The sequence below is a fragment of the Coregonus lavaretus genome, assembly GCF_964263955.1.
Source record: "Coregonus lavaretus genome assembly, chromosome: 28".
NCBI lineage: Eukaryota > Metazoa > Chordata > Actinopteri > Salmoniformes > Salmonidae > Coregonus > Coregonus lavaretus.
This window is the reverse complement of record NC_140015.1, coordinates 37735438-37756014: the sequence shown is the minus strand read 5'-3', so window position 1 is coordinate 37756014 and position 20577 is coordinate 37735438. Positions and strand designations below refer to the sequence as shown.

The window sequence follows — 20577 nt, the reverse complement described above, 5'->3', positions numbered from 1 at the left end:
TGTGTATGGCCGTCCCTCCAATAGCTGCCCATTTTGTTAATTGATCCAGCCACTAAGACCCGACCAACAGAATGCCCGACCCCCTAAGCCCCTGGGGTCTGTGATCAGGGGATCAGTAGTATCTGTAATAGGCTTAGCAGGCCTGCATGTCGGGAGCTGCCTGCCTGACAGGATGTTATGGCCTGCTCTTGTGCTTCTTGGAGTGACAGACAGACGATCAGTGTTGTAACACTCACACAGGGCACATCTTCATAGTCTTAAAAATGCTTCCTCTGCTTAGACCGAGGCATGCAGGTTGACAGGAGATCAGCGTTTTACACACTGACATTCTCTCCTTGTCTCCTCTCCTTGTCTCCACTCCTTTTCTCCTCCTTCATCTGCTCTCATCTGGAGATTCTTCTTCTTTGTGTGTTTGAGAGCCCATCAGTCTACCTGGATAGCCCATCAGTCTACCTGGATAGCCCATCAGTCTACCTGGATAGCCCATCAGTCTACCTGGATAGCCCATCAGTCTACCTGGATAGCCCATCAGTCTACCTGGATAGCCCATCAGTCTACCTGAAATCCAGTTTAGATTTCTGTTTTTAAACCACAATACCAAGGCTCTAGGTTACAACTACAACTTACCTAATCACATAAGTATGGACAGACAATCAAAACATGCTCTGTTTCTGTGACTATCTGTAACTCTGTTTTCACTTTCAGAGAATGAGTAGTTATACTGTGTTCTCCCTCCTCTACAGGGTTAGAATGAGTCATTCTACTGTGTTCTCCCTCTACAGAATTAGAATGAGTCGTCCTACTGTGTTCTCCCTCTACAGGGTTAGAATGAGTAGTTCTACTGTGTTCTCCCTCTACAGGGTTAGAATGAGTCGTTCTACTGTGTTCTCCCTCCTCTACAGGGTTAGGATGAGTCGTTCTACTGTGTTCTCCCTCCTCTACAGGGTTAGAATGAGTAGTTCTACTGTGTTCTCCCTCTACAGGGTTAGAATGAGTCGTTCTACTGTGTTCTCCCTCCTCTACAGGGTTAGAATGAGTCGTTCTACTGTGTTCTCCCTCTACAGGGTTAGAATGAGTCGTTCTACTGTGTTCTCCCTCTACAGGGTTAGAATGAGTCGTTCTACTGTGTTCTCCCTCTACAGGGTTAGAATGAGTCGTTCTACTGTGTTCTCCCTCTACAGGGTTAGAATGAGTCGTTCTACTGTGTTCTCCCTCTACAGGGTTAGAATGAGTCGTTCTACTGTGTTCTCCCTCCTCTACAGGGTTAGAATGAGTAATTCTACTGTGTTCTCCCTCCTCTACAGGGTTAGAATGAGTAGTTTTACTGTGTTCTCCCTCTACAGGGTTAGAATGAGTCGTTCTACTGTGTTCTCCCTCTACAGGGTTAGAATGAGTCGTTCTACTGTGTTCTCCCTCCTCTACAGGGTTAGAATGAGTCGTTCTACTGTGTTCTCCCTCCACTACAGGGTTAGAATGAGTCGTTCTACTGTGTTCTCCCTCCTCTACAGGGTTAGAATGAGTCGTTCTACTGTGTTCTCCCTCTACAGGGTTAGAATGAGTCGTCCTACTGTGTTCTCCCTCCTCTACAGGGTTAGAATGAGTAGTTCTACTGTGTTCTCCCTCTACAGGGTTAGAATGAGTCGTTCTACTGTGTTCTCCCTCCTCTACAGGGTTAGAATGAGTAATTCTACTGTGTTCTCCCTCCTCTACAGGGTTAGAATGAGTAGTTTTACTGTGTTCTCCCTCTACAGGGTTAGAATGAGTCGTTCTACTGTGTTCTCCCTCCTCTACAGGGTTAGGATGAGTCGTTCTACTGTGTTCTCCCTCTACAGGGTTAGAATGAGTCGTTCTACTGTGTTCTCCCTCCTCTACAGGGTTAGAATGAGTCGTTCTACTGTGTTCTCCCTCTACAGGGTTAGAATGAGTCGTTCTACTGTGTTCTCCCTCTACAGGGTTAGAATGAGTCGTCCTACTGTGTTCTCCCTCTACAGGGTTAGAATGAGTAGTTCTACTGTGTTCTCCCTCTACAGGGTTAGAATGAGTCGTTCTACTGTGTTCTCCCTCCTCTACAGGGTTAGGATGAGTCGTTCTACTGTGTTCTCCCTCTACAGGGTTAGAATGAGTCGTTCTACTGTGTTCTCCCTCCTCTACAGGGTTAGAATGAGTCGTTCTACTGTGTTCTCCCTCTACAGGGTTAGAATGAGTCGTTCTACTGTGTTCTCCCTCTACAGGGTTAGAATGAGTCGTTCTACTGTGTTCTCCCTCTACAGGGTTAGAATGAGTCGTTCTACTGTGTTCTCCCTCTACAGGGTTAGAATGAGTCGTTCTACTGTGTTCTCCCTCTACAGGGTTAGAATGAGTCGTTCTACTGTGTTCTCCCTCCTCTACAGGGTTAGAATGAGTAATTCTACTGTGTTCTCCCTCCTCTACAGGGTTAGAATGAGTAGTTTTACTGTGTTCTCCCTCTACAGGGTTAGAATGAGTCGTTCTACTGTGTTCTCCCTCTACAGGGTTAGAATGAGTCGTTCTACTGTGTTCTCCCTCCTCTACAGGGTTAGAATGAGTCGTTCTACTGTGTTCTCCCTCCACTACAGGGTTAGAATGAGTCGTTCTACTGTGTTCTCCCTCCTCTACAGGGTTAGAATGAGTCGTTCTACTGTGTTCTCCCTCTACAGGGTTAGAATGAGTCGTCCTACTGTGTTCTCCCTCCTCTACAGGGTTAGAATGAGTAGTTCTACTGTGTTCTCCCTCTACAGGGTTAGAATGAGTCGTTCTACTGTGTTCTCCCTCCTCTACAGGGTTAGAATGAGTAATTCTACTGTGTTCTCCCTCCTCTACAGGGTTAGAATGAGTAGTTTTACTGTGTTCTCCCTCTACAGGGTTAGAATGAGTAGTTCTACTGTGTTCTTCCTCCTCTACAGGGTTAGAATGAGTAGTTCTACTGTGTTCTCCCTCTACAGGTTTAGAATGAGTAGTTCTACTGTGTTCTCCCTCCTCTACAGGGTTAGAATGAGTAGTTATACTGTGTTCTCCCTCTACAGGGTTAGAATGAGTAGTTCTACTGTGTTCTCCCTCCTCTACAGGGTTAGAATGAGTAGTTCTACTGTGTTCTCCCTCTACAGGGTTAGAATGAGTAGTTCTACTGTGTTCTCCCTCCTCTACAGGGTTAGAATGAGTAGTTCTACTGTGTTCTCCCTCTACAGGGTTAGAATGAGTCGTTCTACTGTGTTTTCCCTCCTCTACAGGGTTAGAATGAGTAGTTCTACTGTGTTTTCCCTCCTCTACAGGGTTAGAATGAGTAGTTCTACTGTGTTCTCCCTCCTCTACAGGGTTAGAATGAGTAGTTCTACTGTGTTCTCCCTCTACAGGGTTAGAATGAGTCGTTCTACTGTGTTTTCCCTCCTCTACAGGGTTAGAATGAGTAGTTCTACTGTGTTCTCCCTCCTCTACAGGGTTAGAATGAGTCGTTCTACTGTGTTCTCCCTCCTCTACAGGGTTAGAATGAGTCGTTCTACTGTGTTCTCCCTCCTCTACAGGGTTAGAATGAGTCATCTACTGTGTTCTCCCTCCTCTACAGGGTTAGAATGAGTCGTTCTACTGTGTTCTCCCTCCTCTACAGGGTTAGAATGAGTAGTTCTACTGTGTTCTCCCTCTACAGGGTTAGAATGAGTAGTTCTACTGTGTTCTCCCTCCTCTACAGGGTTAGAATGAGTCGTTCTACTGTGTTCTCCCTCCTCTACAGGGTTAGAATGAGTCGTTCTACTGTGTTCTCCCTCTACAGGGTTAGAATGAGTAGTTCTACTGTTTTCTCCCTCTACAGGGTTAGAATGAGTAGTTCTACTGTGTTCTCCCTCTACAGGGTTAGAATGAGTAGTTCTACTGTGTTCTCCCTCCTCTACAGGGTTAGAATGAGTAGTTATACTGTGTTCTCCCTCCTCTACAGGGTTAGAATGAGTAGTTCTACTGTGTTTTCCCTCCTCTACAGGGTTAGAATGAGTAGTTCTACTGTGTTCTCCCTCCTCTACAGGGTTAGAATGAGTCGTTCTACTGTGTTCTCCCTCTACAGGGTTAGAATGAGTAGTTCTACTGTGTTCTCCCTCTACAGGGTTAGAATGAGTCGTTCTACTGTGTTCTCCCTCTACAGGGTTAGAATGAGTCGTTCTACTGTGTTCTCCCTCTACAGGGTTAGAATGAGTCGTTCTACTGTGTTCTCCCTCCTCTACAGGGTTAGAATGAGTAGTTATACTGTGTTCTCCCTCTACAGGGTTAGAATGAGTCGTTCTACTGTGTTCTCCCTCCTCTACAGGACATAACAACCCACTCTGCCTTGCTGCTCTGTTTGCTGTTGTTTCTTGTGATATCCGTCTGTCTTCAGTGTGTGTAGCCAGAACTCTGTTCTCTTCACTTGAGTCTCATCTGTCTGTAGCATTAATACATTGTTTGATGAGATACAGACCAGTCCAAACCCCACTGATGCATTCTGTCTGAGATACAGACCAGTCCAAACCCCACTGATGCATTCTGTCTGAGATACAGACCAGTCCAAACCCCACTGATGCATTCTGTCTGAGATACAGACCAGTCCAAACCCCACTGATACGTTCTGTCTGATGAGATACACACCAGTCCAAACCCCACAGGTAAAAACTCAGATCGACCAGCATCTTAACATTACAACTGAGATGGCCCAGAGTCGTCTTAACATTAAAACTGAGATGGACCAATCCCCATCTTCTTAACAGCAGATGGTTCTGAGGACTTGGTGGAAGGAGTTTTCTGATTCCTTAGAGTTCTCTTATTAGAACTTTAAGAATTGCAGTTGAAAGACAGTTTCAAAATATTTCCAAGGTTTGAAGACTTAGACTGTTTAATGTTCTTTAGTAAAGGATCATCAAACACAGAACAATTAAACTAGTCTTCATTTTGTGGGTAGACGTTCTTTACACATATTTCACACAAATATTTCACAATGTTCTATATGAAACTGGATTTCCATATATGAGGATATAAATGGCTTTGCTTTTATCACAAATTCACTTTGTGTCTGAATATTTGATCCATGTGTATTTAGAATAGAACCTTTGTTTCGTCTGTCTAGTCTATAGTCCTCCGGTGCTTGCTAAGGGGGCTTTGGACTTGGTCATGGGAACCTGTTTCCATCTCATTCCTCTCTGTAATGTCTCTCTGTCTCCTCTCTCTCCATCTCCTCTAGCTCTCCCTCTGTCTCATCTCTCTCTCTGTCTCCCTCTCTCTCTCTCTCTCTGTCTCCCTCTCTCTCTCTCTCTCTTTGTCTCCCTGTATTTCTCTCTCTCTCGTTGTCTCCCCTCTGTCCTTTTCTCAATCTAGATATTTTGTTCCTTTTCTTTACAATGCATTGCATAATCAGAAGAGGCAGCATGTAGGTATATTAAAACACCAGGACAAATCTTCCACTGGCTGCATGACTCTCCCTCTTTTCTCCTTCTTTAGTTCACTTTTTTACGCCTCTTTAGTTTGGAGATGAGCTGTTTTTTTTCTTTATTCATCATATTGCCAATATAAAGATAAACCAACCAAGGCAATATGTTTGATCTCTACATAAAACGCCAACAGTTATAGAAAGTTTGAAGAATATTTGTTTTGCTTGTACCCTTTTTGAAGTGCTTTATCTTTCTCTATAACTTCTTTAGATGTCCTTTCTTCTCTGTTTGCATCGTTTCCTTCCCCCGTTCTTTCCTTTCTGTCTTGTTTTAATGTGTCATGGTATTTCATTTATCTGTTGAATGTGTTTCCTGTTGAGTCAACCAATGTTCCACCATGCACCATCCTGGCTACCAGTCAGTCCTCTCTGTCAGTGAGTCCGTGTGTGTCTCGTTGTGTTGCTGCATGGGCTCTCTGCACGCTGTGGTCTCTCTCTCTCCCTCTCTTTTCTCTCTCTCTCTCCCTCTTTTCCCCCTTCCTCCCCCCTCTGTCTGTCTGTGGTGAGTGATGTGTGTTGACATCTCCTCTGTGTGTTTCTCTTTAGGGGACGTGCTGTTTCAGATGGCAGAGGTCCACAGACAGATCCAAGTACAGCTAGAGGAAATGGTGGGTATATGAACCTTCATAAGGACTTTATGACACATTCATAATGCATTCACAAGCAGACCGATCCATGTACAGCTAGAGGAGATGGTATACTGTAGGAATAGAGGTCAAATAACTTTGATTTAAAGCTGATAATCAAATCAAATAAATACTGAGCTGTAGTCAATGAACAACATTCTCACGTAGGTGTTCCTTCTGTCCAGGTGGGAAAGGGCAGTGTGGAGTGCAGTAGAGATTGCGTCTCCTGTGGATCTGTTGGGGCGGTATGCGAATTGTGTCCAGGGTGTCTGGGATGATGGTGTTGATGTGAGCCATGACCAGCCTTTCAAAGCAGTTCATGGCTACAGATGTGGGTGCAACGGGACGATAGTCATTAGGCAGGTTATCTTGGTGTTCTTGGGCACAGGGACTATGGTGGTCTGCTTGAAACATGTTGGTATTGCAGACTGGGTCAGGGAGAGGTTGAAAATGTCAGTGAAGACACTTGCCAGCTGGTCAACGCATGCTCTGAGTACGCATCCTGGTAATCCGTCTGGCTCGGTGAACGTTAACCTTACTCACATCGGCTACGGCGAGTGTGATCACACAGTCGTCTGGAAGAGCTGGTGCTCTCATGCATGGTTCAGTGTTTCTTGCCTCGAAGCGATGGTAGGTTTGCGTCACTGGGCAGCTCACGTGATAGTTGGCAAGCCCTGCCACATCTGACGCGCATCCATCAGCCTGTGTAGTAGGATTCGAACTTGGTCCTGTATTGACGCTTTGCCTGTTTGATGGTTCATCAGAGGGCATAACGGGATTTCTTATAAGCGTCCTGATTAGTGTCCCTCTCCTTGAAAGTGACAGCTCTAGCCTTTAGCTCAGTGTGGATGTTGCCTGTAATCCATGGCTTCTGGTTGGGATATGTACGTACGGTCAGTGTGGGGACGACGTCGTCGATGCACTTATTAATGAAGCTGGTGACGGATGTGATAAACTCCTCAATGCCATCGGATGAATACCGGAACATATTCCAATCTGTGCTAGCGCAACAGTCCTGTAGCTTAGCATCCGCTTCATCGGACCATTTCCGTATTGACTGTTGCTTCTGTTTTGAGTTTTTGCTTGTAAGCAGGAATCAGGAGGATAGAGTTATGGTCAGATTTGCCAAATTAAGGGTGAGGGAGAGCTTTGTATGTGTCTGTGTGTGGAGTAAAGTTTTTTTCACCTCTAGTTGCACAGGTGACATGCGGTTAGAAATTAGGTAAAACAGATTTCAGTTTTCCTGCATTAAAAGCACTGGAGCACCGCCTCTGGGTGAGAATTTTCTTGTTTGCTTATGGCCCTACACAGCTCGTTGAGTGCTGTCATAGTGCCAACGTCGGTTTGTGGTGGTAAACAGACGGAAACTACAGCTTATCATGAGGTATCCTAATTCAGGCGAGCAGAACCTCGAGACTTCCTTAATATTAGAGATAGCACACCAGCTGTTGTTAACATTTACATTTACATTTTAGTCATTTAGACTTACAGTTAACAAAGAGACACGCCCCCCTCCCCTGAGCTTGCCCGAAGCTGCCATTCTGTCGTGCTGATGTATAGAAAAACCAGCAATTATAAAACCAGCGTTTATTAGCATGTATTTGTGTTATTATAAGGCTTAGAATATATTATGTTCCTCTATCTGATCACATGGTCAGGATAAATACCTGGTCCTAAGTCTGTGTTCTGTTGAGAGAGTGATGTCACCGTTAACCCTTTCCTTCCCTCCACCCCTCAATCTCTCCATCTCTCCCTCCATGCAGCTCAAGTCTTTCCACAACGAGCTGCTGTCTGAGCTAGAGAAGAAGGTGGAGCTGGATGCTCGTTACCTGACGGTGAGTATCTGTCTGGATGGCTGAACCATACACACACACCCACTAGGGCTGTGACGATATCAGTATCGCAATATTCTTTCCATGGCAAAAATGAAAACACGAAGCAAACTTTATTCTTCGTTCCTTTAAAAACCTGCTGTATGTAAAATATTGTTGTGCTATAGCTTAAAAAATTTAAAATAATGTGACTCTGGATGACAACATAATGATGTTTGTTTCCAACATTAGGGCTGTTTGCCTAAAGAAGTTAAATCTGCTTTGTGTTCTGTTTCCTTGCCACGATACTAACGATTATCGCGATACTGGTATCGTCCCGGCCCTAACACACACACACACACACACACACACACACACACACACACACACACACACACTTTGCTTTTGAACAGCTACCCTTACGTATGTCTGACTTTCACCTACTGTTCACCTTCACCACCACAGTTATTCAGACCATATCAGACTTTCACCTACTGGCCACCTTCACCACCACAGTTATTCAGACCATATCAGACTTTCACCTACTGGCCACCTTCACCACCACAGTTATTCAGACCATATCAGACTTTCACCTACTGTTCACCTTCACCACCACAGTTATTCAGACCATATCAGACTTTCACCTACTGGCCACCTTCACCACCACAGTTATTCAGACCATATCAGACATTCACCTACTGGCCACCTTCACCACCACAGTTATTCAGACCATATCAGACTTTCACCTACTGGCCACCTTCACCACCACAGTTATTCAGACCATGTCAGACTTTCACCTACTGGCCACCTTCACCACCACAGTTACAGTGGGGAAAAAAAAGTATTTAGTCAGCCACCAATTGTGCAAGTTCTCCCACTTAAAAAGATGAGAGAGGCCTGTAATTTTCATCATAGGTACACGTCAACTATGACAGACAAATTGAGATTTTTTTTCTCCAGAAAATCACATTGTAGGATTTTTTATGAATTTATTTGCAAATTATGGTGGAAAATAAGTATTTGGTCACCTACAAACAAGCAAGATTTCTGGCTCTCACAGACCTGTAACTTCTTCTTTAAGAGGCTCCTCTGTCCTCCACTCGTTACCTGTATTAATGGCACCTGTTTGAACTTGTTATCAGTATAAAAGACACCTGTCCACAACCTCAAACAGTCACACTCCAAACTCCACTATGGCCAGGACCAAAGAGCTGTCAAAGGACACCAGAAACAAAATTGTAGACCTGCACCAGGCTGGGAAGACTGAATCTGCAATAGGTAAGCAGCTTGGTTTGAAGAAATCAACTGTGGGAGCAATTATTAGGAAATGGAAGACATACAAGACCACTGATAATCTCCCTCGATCTGGGGCTCCACGCAAGATCTCACCCCGTGGGGTCAAAATGATCACAAGAACGGTGAGCAAAAATCCCAGAACCACACGGGGGGACCTAGTGAATGACCTGCAGAGAGCTGGGACCAAAGTAACAAAGCCTACCATCAGTAACACACTACGCCGCCAGGGACTCAAATCCTGCAGTGCCAGACGTGTCCCCCTGCTTAAGCCAGTACATGTCCAGGCCCGTCTGAAGTTTGCTAGAGTGCATTTGGATGATCCAGAAGAGGATTGGGAGAATGTCATATGGTCAGATGAAACCAAAATATAACTTTTTGGTAAAAACTCAACTCGTCATGTTTGGAGGACAAAGAATGCTGAGTTGCATCCAAAGAACACCATACCTACTGTGAAGCATGGGGGTGGAAACATCATGCTTTGGGGCTGTTTTTCTGCAAAGGGACCAGGACGACTGATCCGTGTAAAGGAAAGAATGAATGGGGCCATGTATCGTGAGATTCTGAGTGAAAACCTCCTTCCATCAGCAAGGGCATTGAAGATGAAACGTGGCTGGGTCTTTCAGCATGACAATGATCCCAAACACACCGCCCGGGCAATGAAAGAGTGGCTTCGTAAGAAGCATTTCAAGGTCCTGGAGTGGCCTAGCCAGTCTCCAGATCTCAACCCCATAGAAAATCTTTGGAGGGAGTTGAAAGTCCGTGTTGCCCAGCGACAGCCCCAAAACATCACTGCTCTAGAGGAGATCTGCATGGAGGAATGGGCCAAAATACCAGCAACAGTGTGTGAAAACCTTGTGAAGACTTACAGAAAACGTTTGACCTGTGTCATTGCCAACAAAGGGTATATAACAAAGTATTGAGAAACTTTTGTTAATGACCAAATACTTATTTTCCACCATAATTTGCAAATAAATTCATTAAAAATCCTACAATGTGATTTTCTGGATTTTTATTCTTCTAATTTTGTCTGTCATAGTTGACGTGTACCTATGATGAAAATTACAGGCCTCTCTCATCTTTTTAAGTGGGAGAACTTGCACAATTGGTGGCTGACTAAATACTTTTTCCCCCCACTGTATTCAGACCATATCAGACTTTCACCTACTGGCCACCTTCACCACCACAGTTATTCAGACCATATCAGACTTTCACCTACTGGCCACCTTCACCACCACAGTTATTCAGACCATATCAGACTTTCACCTACTGGCCACCTTCACCACCACAGTTATTCAGACCATATCAGACTTTCACCTACTGGCCACCTTCACCACCACAGTTATTCAGACCATATCAGACTTTCACCTACTGTCCACCTTCAGCACCACAGTTATTCAGACCATATCAGACATTCACCTACTGGCCACCTTCAGCACCACAGTAATTCAGACCATGTCTTTGTCTGGTAGACAGACAAACTGTTTGGTGTTCTTACTCTGCACCTCAGTTAAAAAATAAGGCTCATTTTCCTGAAAATGAAGCTTCTGAGAAAACAACTCATTAGAATATTTAGAAACTACATAACCAATAAGCAAAGAGAAAATGACAACCTAACATTTCCTGCAGCATGCATTGAAGTCTGAAGCAGCAGGAGTGATATACTTAGAATGAGTGGGTTGTGAGCAGGCTGTAGCCAGCCAACTAGCTGTGGAGGAGCAGCAGTGTGTCTGTGCTGCATGTTAGGGGGGCGGGGTGGTGTTGTCATAATCATACACCATTGTACTAGTTGTAGCATTAGGCTGTTGGGTATGCTAGTTGTAGCATTAGGCTGTTGGGTATGCTAGTTGTAGCATTAGGCTGTTGGGTATGCTAGTTGTAGCATTAGGCTGTTGGGTATGCTAGTCGTAGCATTAGGCTGTTGGGTATGCTAGTCGTAGCATTAGGCTGTTTGGTAAGCTAGTTGTAGCATTAGGCTGTTGGGGACGCTAGTTGTAGCATTAGGCTGTTGGGGACGCTAGTTGTAGCATTAGGCTTTTGTTACACTATATTGTATCATTGGCTGGTTTCACCAACTGGGTTCATGGAGACGCAGAGGCATACACACACACTCACCCTCACACAGAAACTTAGAGATGAAGACACACACATGATGTTAGTTAAAGGAAATGGAACAAAGGACGGTGTGTCTGTCAGTCAGTCCTACAAGACCCTATAGAAGTCCTATGTGATATCATTTCAATGTTCAGTGTAATAACATCTTCTCTGTGTGGACATCCTGATTTCCCTCCAGCAGCTCTCCTATTCATAGCTTGTTTGTCTCTGTTCTGTCCGGCAGTCTGTGGTCTGTCTTAGAATTCAAATTTGGTTTTTTAAGTCCGTTTTTTGTTTCTCTCTCACACTGTACTGTTCTGTGGACAACAGTGTGTACCTCCCAAATGGCACCCTATTCCCTATGTAGTGCACTACTGTTGACCAAGACCTATACGGTTCTGGTTGAAAGTAGTGCATTATATAGGGAATAGGATGCCATTTGGGATGCAGAAGTGAATGTTCCGGTCAAACCAAACCCTGCCAATAGCTGATGCTAAATATGTTTTATTCTGTAGTAACTTGGGGCTATTCCCACAATGAACCTCTGTTTTTAATTCTGCTATAGACCAATCAAAGATGTTTATGCTCCTTTGGACTGATAAGAGATCAAAGATCAATTGGTTCTCTAATCCTCTGATGCTTATTATTTTGTCAATAGGAAAACACACACACACACAAACCACTTTTCCTTTCTGAATGCCGTCTGTCAAACAAGCCAGAGTCCTCATACATTATCATCCAGGCTGAGTCTCGAATGGCACCCTATTCCCTATATAGTGCACTACTACCCTATGGGCCTTCATTAAAAGTAGCGCACTTTTTGGGTATTAAAATGCCATCTATTCATAGTAATGAATTCCTATAAAATGGCATCAGCGATAGTAGCAATGGTTTTGCTTTGTGAATTATTAATGTCGCTTCGCGAGTCATTTCAGGAAAAACAGACATTTTCCATCAGGAAGGAAACTTGTTGTAGCTATACTACTCCCCATGGAGGAGTCTCTCTCTCATACACAGACCAAATTCCCACTAATTTACATGCCTGCATTTTTATAGTAGCTTTTTGGTATATCTGAAAGTGGTAGGGGGTAAAAAAAACATTAACAAAAGTCTCCTAAAGACATAGGCCCTATTTCCACTACGAGATATAAAGGACAGTCTGAGGAGCGGGGTAGAGAAACAGTCTGAGGAGCGGGGTAGAGAAACAGTCTGAGGAGCGGGGTAGAGAAACAGTCTGAGGAGCGGGGTAGAGAAACAGTCTGAGGAGCGGGGTAGAGAAACAGTCTGAGGAGCGGGGTAGAGAAACAGTCTGAGGAGCGGGGTAGAGAAACAGTCTGAGGAGCGGGGTGGAGAAACAGTCTGAGGAGCGGGGTAGAGAAACAGTCTGAGGAGCGGGGTAGAGAAACAGTCTGAGGAGCGGGGTAGAGAAACAGTCTGAGGAGCGGGGTAGAGAAACAGTCTGAGGAGCGGGGTAGAGAAACAGTCTGAGGAGCGGGGTAGAGAAACAGTCTGAGGAGCGGGGTAGAGAAACAGTCTGAGGAGCGGGGTAGAGAAACAGTCTGAGGAGCGGGGTAGAGAAACAGTCTGAGGAGCGGGGTAGAGAAACAGTCTGAGGAGCGGGGTAGAGAAACAGTCTGAGGAGCGGGGTAGAGAAACAGTCTGAGGAGCGGGGTAGAGAAACAGTCTGAGGAGCGGGGTAGAGAAACAGTCTGAGGAGCGGGGTAGAGAAACAGTCTGAGGAGCGGGGTAGAGAAACAGTCTGAGGAGCGGGGTAGAGAAACAGTCTGAGGAGCGGGGTAGAGAAACAGAGGAGCGGGGTGGAGAAACAGCCTGAGGAGCGGGGTAGAGAAACAGAGGAGTGGGGTAGAGAAACAGCCTGAGGAGCGGGGTAGAGAAACAGCCTGAGGAGCGGGGTGGAGAAACAGTCTGAGGAGCGGGGTAGAGAAACAGTCTGAGGAGCGGGGTAGAGAAACAGCCTGAGGAGCGGGGTAGAGAAACAGCCTGAGGAGCGGGGTAGAGAAACAGTCTGAGGAGCGGGGTAGAGAAACAGTCTGAGGAGCGGGGTAGAGAAACAGTCTGAGGAGCGGGGTAGAGAAACAGTCTGAGGAGCGGGGTAGAGAAACAGTCTGAGGAGCGGGGTAGAGAAACAGCCTGAGGAGCGGGGTAGAGAAACAGCCTGAGGAGCGGGGTAGAGAAACAGCCTGAGGAGCGGGGTAGAGAAACAGTCTGAGGAGCGGGGTAGAGAAACAGTCTGAGGAGCGGGGTAGAGAAACAGCCTGAGGAGCGGGGTAGAGAAACAGTCTGAGGAGCGGGGTAGAGAAACAGAGGAGCGGGGTGGAGAAACAGCCTGAGGAGCGGGGTAGAGAAACAGTCTGAGGAGCGGGGTAGAGAAACAGCCTGAGGAGCGGGGTAGAGAAACAGTCTGAGGAGCGGGGTAGAGAAACAGAGGAGCGGGGTGGAGAAACAGCCTGAGGAGCGGGGTAGAGAAACAGTCTGAGGAGCGGGGTAGAGAAACAGCCTGAGGAGCGGGGTAGAGAAACAGCCTGAGGAGCGGGGTAGAGAAACAGCCTGAGGAGCGGGGTAGAGAAACAGCCTGAGGAGCGGGGTAGAGAAACAGCCTGAGGAGCGGGGTAGAGAAACAGCCTGAGGAGCGGGGTAGAGAAACAGAGGAGCGGGGTAGAGAAACAGCCTGAGGAGCGGGGTAGAGAAACAGCCTGAGGAGCGGGGTAGAGAAACAGCCTGAGGAGCGGGGTAGAGAAACACCCTTGCCTTACCTTTCGTAGGTCCGCAGCTCAAAATGAGTATAAATATCACAGGAGCCACTAGCCAGTAAGCACAAACTATTCAACGATGACAAACTTTTCTTCTAAAACATATTACACTATTGAATAATGCAACCAAAACATATTACACTCTTGACATTTCACAAGCATGTATGTTCAGACAATGAAAGGGTTTATCTTCTCATCTGTAGGCTAGACATTACATTTTAGCTTCAAGACAAAAGCACAGAGTTGCTATAACAGCATGTCTTCATCAAGTACCATTGGCCTGTCAAAAATGAACGATTAATCCTCTCATACCAATATAAAGTACATTAGGCTTACGTTACAACAAACTAGGCCTTATCTCTCTCTCTCTGTCTGTCTGTCTGACAAATGATTACTTGCCCAGAGTTTTACAACCGCTCTCAATCACTCACAGATGTCAGGGCTTGGACACGTTCCTGAAATGCTAAACGGTTGAACAGGAAAACTTGCCATAGATTACCAATACGCTGGACAAACTTCCCATATAGATTGCTAGTCGGAGACCAATACAAAGTCCACATTATCTTTATCCATTTAAAGATGTTTCCCAAAACCTCTTCCTGAGTCCCCCCTCTGTTCCACACTGTGTGATCCTGATTCAACTGGTCAGCTAATCATCAAGCCCTTGATGAGTTGAATCTCATGTGATAGTACTGGAATAGATCAGATAATTGGAACTGGCTAGGGTGGGAGTGGGAAATAACATATTAAAGTTAATGTGAGGGAGGATCAGAACAAACACACACATCATGGTAATCCCGATTAGCCTTCCCATAATGATCTGTCTCCAGCACTGGCACATGATAGACAGCTGTTGAGATGGGCTCAGACAGTGAAGATGATAGGGCTTCAGGAGGCTAATAGATTGTTCACACAGGGCCTTAGAGAGACAAGCTTTTGGTAAACTTACTTGATCCCAGAGAGTATGCAGGCATTGACGGACACACACACATGCACACACACACTGATTAGGTGCACACACACACACACACACAGGCTCACGTGTGTACACATACTACATGACAGATCAATATAGGGTGACTTTCCCCCTAGACACTGACCTAAGGTAAGCTCTAAAAGGGCAACTTCTTCTCCCCATAGCTGATAAACTAACTATGTCTGTGTGTTCTCTCCTGCCCCCTTCAGGCTGCGCTGAAGAAGTACCAGGTGGAGCACAAGAGTAAGGGAGAGAGTCTGGAGAAGTGTCAGGCTGAACTGAAGAAACTCCGCAGGAAGAGCCAGGGCAGCAAGAACCCCTCCAAGTACGGAGAGAAGGAGATGCAGGTCAGTCTCTATGGAAGTGCTGATACACACACATGGACACATGGCTTCTCTCTCTATCTTCCTCTCTGTCTGTCTGTCTGTGTCTGTCTGTCTGTCTGTGTCTGTCTGTCTGTCTGTCTGTCTGTCTGTCTGTCTGTCTGTCTGTCTGTCTGTCTGTCTGTCTGTCTCTGTCTCTGTCTCTGTCTCTGTCTCTGTCTCTGTCTCTGTCTCTGTCTCTGTCTCTGTCTCTGTCTCTCACTCACTCACTCACTCACTCACTCACTCACTCACTCACTCACTCACTCACTCACTCACTCACTCACTCACTCACTCACTCACTCACTCACTCACTCACTCACTCACTCACTCACTCACTCACTCACGGTCTCTGTCTTTGCCAAACATGGTCAGTTGGTAATACATCTCCACCAGGCTGATGGCTAGCTTTAGATGGTTAGTTGGTAATACATCTCCACCAGGCTGATGGCTAGCTTTAGATGGTTAGTTGGTAATACATCTCCACCAGCCTGATAGATGTGAATAATACTGCATTTTCATTATGCTGATTAGATGCACACAGGGCCAGGACTGGGGGTGGAGAGTATTGGAGAACCGTGGACACAATACTGCTCTGCCCTGAGTAGGCACACACACACACGCACACACACAGGAAGTAAGAAAACAAACTGTTTACTTGTCCTGTTTTGAAACCAACCCTCACTCAGCTTTTTGTATGCGTGTGTCTCTCTTGTGTTGGTCTGGCATGTATCAGTGATTGGAACACTCTGCTCGGGTCCCCTGTTACTGTAGCTCAGCCCCCAGAATTGGGCTGAACGTGCTATAAGAGCAGGTCTGGTCTTGTTGCTGGGTGATTACAGAGTTGGTGTAAGGCCTGCTGTGTGGTGAGGGGTAGCCAGCCATGACTGTCAGGGTTTGGAGACATCCAACTGATCCATACTTTAGCTGGAGCCTGACACTGCTACTGTGAGACATGGTGCGTAAGCTGTTCAGGGACAATGGGGCTTTTCATGTTTTGCTGGGCTCCCCTGCCTCATGTTACCTCTCCTCTGGATGCTCCAGTCCTTCCTCCCCTGTTACCTCTCCTCTGGATGCTCCAGTCCTTCCTCCCCTGTTACCTGTCCTCTGGATGCTCTAGTCCTTCCTCCCCTGTTACCTGTCCTCTGGATGCTCCAGTCCTTCCTCCCCTGTTACCTGTCCTCTGGATGCTCCAGTCCTTCCTCCCCTGTTACCTGTCCTCTGGATGCTCCAGTCCTTTCTCTCCTGTTACCTGTCCTCTGGATGCTCCAGTCCTTCCTCTCCTGTTACCTCTCCTCTGGATGCTCCAGTCCTTCCTCTTCTGTTACCTGTCCTCTGGATGCTCCAGTCCTTTCTCTCCTGTTACCTCTCCTCTGGATGCTCCAGTCCTTCCTCTCATGTTACCTGTCCTCTGGATGCTCCAGTCCTTCCTCTCCTGTTACCTCTCCTCTGGATGCTCCAGTCCTTCCTCTCCTGTTACCTGTCCTCTGAATGCTCCAGTCCTTTCTCTCCTGTTACCTCTCCTCTGGATGCTCCAGTCCTTCCTCTCCTGTTACCTCTCCTCTGGATGCTCCAGTCCTTCCTCTCCTGTTACCTGTCCTCTGGATGCTCCAGTCCTTTCTCTCCTGTTACCTCTCCTCTGTATGCTCCAGTCCTTCCTCTCCTGTTACCTCTCCTCTGGATGCTCCAGTCCTTCCTCCCCTGTTACGTCTCCTCTAGATGCTCCAGTCCTTCCTCCCCTGTTACCTGTCCTCTGGATGCTCCAGTCCTTCCTCTCCTGTTACCTGTCCTCTGGATGCTCCAGTCCTTCCTCTCCTGTTACCTCTCCTCTGGATGCTCCAGTCCTTTCTCTCCTGTTACCTCTCCTCTGGATGCTCCAGTCCTTCCTCTCCTGTTACCTCTCCTCTGGATGCTCCAGTTCTTCCTCCCCTGTTACCTCTCCTCTAGATGCTCCAGTCCTTCCTCCCCTATTACCTGTCCTCTGGATGCTCCAGTCCTTCCTCTCCTGTTACCTGTCCTCTGGATGCTCCAGTCCTTCCTCTCCTGTTACCTGTCCTCTGGATGCTCCAGTCCTTTCTCTCCTGTTACCTGTCCTCTGGATGCTCCAGTCCTTCCTCTCCTGTTACCTCTCATCTGGATGCTCCAGTCCTTCCTCTCCTGTTACCTGTCCTCTGGATGCTCCAGTCCTTCCTCCCCTGTTACCTCTCCTCTGGATGCTCCAGTCCTTCCTCTCCTGTTACCTCTCCTCTAGATGCTCCAGTCCTTCCTCCCCTGTTACCTCTCCTCTGGATGCTCCAGTCCTTCCTCTCCTGTTACCTCTCCTCTAGATGCTCCAGTCCTTCCTCCCCTGTTACCTGTCCTCTGGATGCTCCAGACCTTCCTCCCCTGTTACATTTACATTTACATTTACGTCATTTAGCAGACGCTCTTATCCAGAGCGACTTACAAATTGGTGCATTCACCCTATAGCCAGTGGGATAACCACTTCACAATTATTATTATTATTATTATTATTATTTTTAGTGGGGGGGTAGAAGGATTACTTTATCCTATCCCAGGTATTCCTTATGCTCCAGTCCTTCCTCCCCTGTTACCTCTCCTTTGGATGCTCCAGTCCTTCCTCTCCTGTTACCTCTCCTGTGGATGCTCCAGTCCTTCCTCCCCTATTACCTCTCCTCTGGATGCTCCAGTTCTTCCTCTGGTGACAGGGACAGTCTAGAAGTGTTAGATGTAGCTTGCCACTGTGTGATATTGTGACGTTGGGACTATAAGCATTTCGCTACACCCGCAATAACATCTGCTAAATATGTGTATGTGACCAATACAATTTTATTTGACTTGGTAAGGTTCTATCTGTGCAAAGCATAGTTCTAAGATATTGAGCATCAAAGTTTTCAGATCTCAGAACTGTTTGTAGTGAATTCTTCTTTCATAACCCATTAAGGTCCTCACCTTAAAGGTACCTAAAGTGTGGAGTATCAAAATCCTGAGACATTTGTCAATAAAACATTTTAGAGGGGTGCAATTGCAGATAGAACCCAGATTGACATTTCAGAGCCATAAGGTTCTACCTGACGCAGTTCCGTTTTTAAGAAAACTATTGCTATTGGAATACATACATTATATAATAACACTATTCTACCAAGATAGTTAGAACACATCATCAAATATATTAAGAAATGTATTATGATCATCAGACGAATTACTGTCATCACTGAACAACTATGTGACAACATCATTTACTTTAAGATTCCTGACAGTGTTGTTTTTTTGCTTGCGTGACATTATTGCTGACTAGACTAGCTATACCATACTCAGAGGGAGATGGCAAAGACGTGTTCTGCTTGGTCCGTCTGTATTAGTTCAGGCTTTTGATTGGATTGCAAATAGAACCTTATAGCGCCAAGTTCAGAGGGGTTTATGCAGATAGAACTGTCTAGTCTAGTACTTTTTCAAGACCCATCTAAAGATAAATGATATGGGACTAACTCATTTTGGACAAAAATGTCAGATAGAACCTTATAGTCCCAAGGTCTCGATATTGTGTTTGTCTGTGACAGTACCAGGGAGTGTCTCCAGCCCCATCCCTCAGCATATTTTATTTTACCTGTATTTTATCAAGGAGTCAAACGGAGACCAAGGCCTCTTTTTCAGATGAGCTCTGAATTACAAATACACACATCAAATACACGCATCAAGCAGAATCAAATACAAGGTGATAGAAAGCAAACGCATTGGTCCTGTCCCAATACCCATACTTGCATTCTAAATAGTAGGCATTTTAGGTTTTCCAGAATAGTAAGATTTAAAGCATGCGAAATTTAAAAAATCAAATATGCTTTAAATGCGAGGATGTTATACTCATTCCGGCTTTTCATCTAGTAGAATTCACTGAGGAAGATAATGGTCTTTCCAGACTCACGTGTGTTTGACAACAGCTGATAATCAGCTGTTAATGAGATAAGGGGACATGATGCACCCAAATGAACCAATTGCGGGAATCAACGCAATTGCGCATTAGATTACGCGTTCTCAGTATGGGTGAGCCTAGTATGCTGATATTTCTTGCTTACTGCATACATTATTACTAAAAAAGTATGTTCTAAATAGTATGTAGTACAATTAGTACACAGTATGTCGTTTTAGTAAGTAGTAGGCAAGACAAAATTAAAAGGGCCTATTTATATAATTAATATGAATTCGGAGGACAGAAATTATTAAATATTAAAGCATTAGACCTATCACTAAAAGCTTCAGTCATACAAAAGTTATACTTAAATCCGAACTGGTTCTCAAGCAAATTAGTAAGAATGTCTCACCCAATGTTCAAGAATGGCCTTTTTCCCTTTATTCAGATTACAACCTCTCATTTTCAGTTATTTGAAAAGGAAATCATCTCCCAAATATCACTATTTCTAAAACAAGCCATAGAAAGTTGGTTGCAATTTCAATTTAATCCTCCAGAAATGACAGAACAAATAATGCAACAAATATTGTGGTTAAATTCAAATATACTAATTGACAAAAAAACTTTATTTTTTGACAGAATGTTTAAAAAAGGTATAATCTTCGTAAATGATATCATCGGTAGGACTGGTGGAGTTATGTCGCACATGCGCTAACAAAAACATATGGAAATGTCTGCTCTACCCAAAATTACAACCAAATAATTGCAGCCTTACCGCAAAAGTGGAAGAGGAAAGTGGAAGGGGGAGAAAGTAAGGATCTTGTCTGTCGGCCTTGCATTAAAGAACATAATTGGTTAAGGAAAACTGTGATAAATAAAAAAGTATATCAGTTTCACTTTAGGACCAAAGGATTGGCAGCCATCCCATATAAATTGCAAAATAGTTGGGAAGAGATTTTTGACGTACCGATCCCATGGCATAGTGTTTATGAACTGACATGCAAAACGACACCGGATTCAAAAATTAGAATCTTTCAATTTAAATTATTATATAAAATTCTTGCTACCAATAGAATGTTATTTATATGGGGGATACAATCTTCCCAGCTCTGCAGATTTTGCTGTGAAGAGACAGAATCATTAGATCATTTGTTTTGGTTCTGTCCATTTGTAGCTTGTTTTTGGACACAGGTCCAGGAATGGCTAAAGGAGTGCAATATTTACCTGGAGCTAACCTTGCAGATAGCATTACTGGGTGATCTGAAAAGTCATAGTCAAT

At 45.1% G+C, this 20577-nt stretch overlaps 1 protein-coding gene across 2 annotated transcripts in view; it reads left to right on the top strand.

Moving 5' to 3' along the window:
• LOC311104051 (BAR/IMD domain-containing adapter protein 2-like) overlaps positions 1-20577 on the top strand; it is a 117327-nt gene that overhangs the window by 60927 nt on the left and 35823 nt on the right. For both annotated transcript variants that reach the window (XM_084145707.1, XM_084145706.1), the window contains exons 4-6: positions 6005-6066; positions 7848-7919; positions 15239-15376. In XM_084145707.1, coding sequence (XP_084001833.1) covers positions 6005-6066; positions 7848-7919; positions 15239-15376 — 272 coding nt within the window. The remainder of the gene's footprint in view (positions 1-6004; positions 6067-7847; positions 7920-15238; positions 15377-20577) is intronic.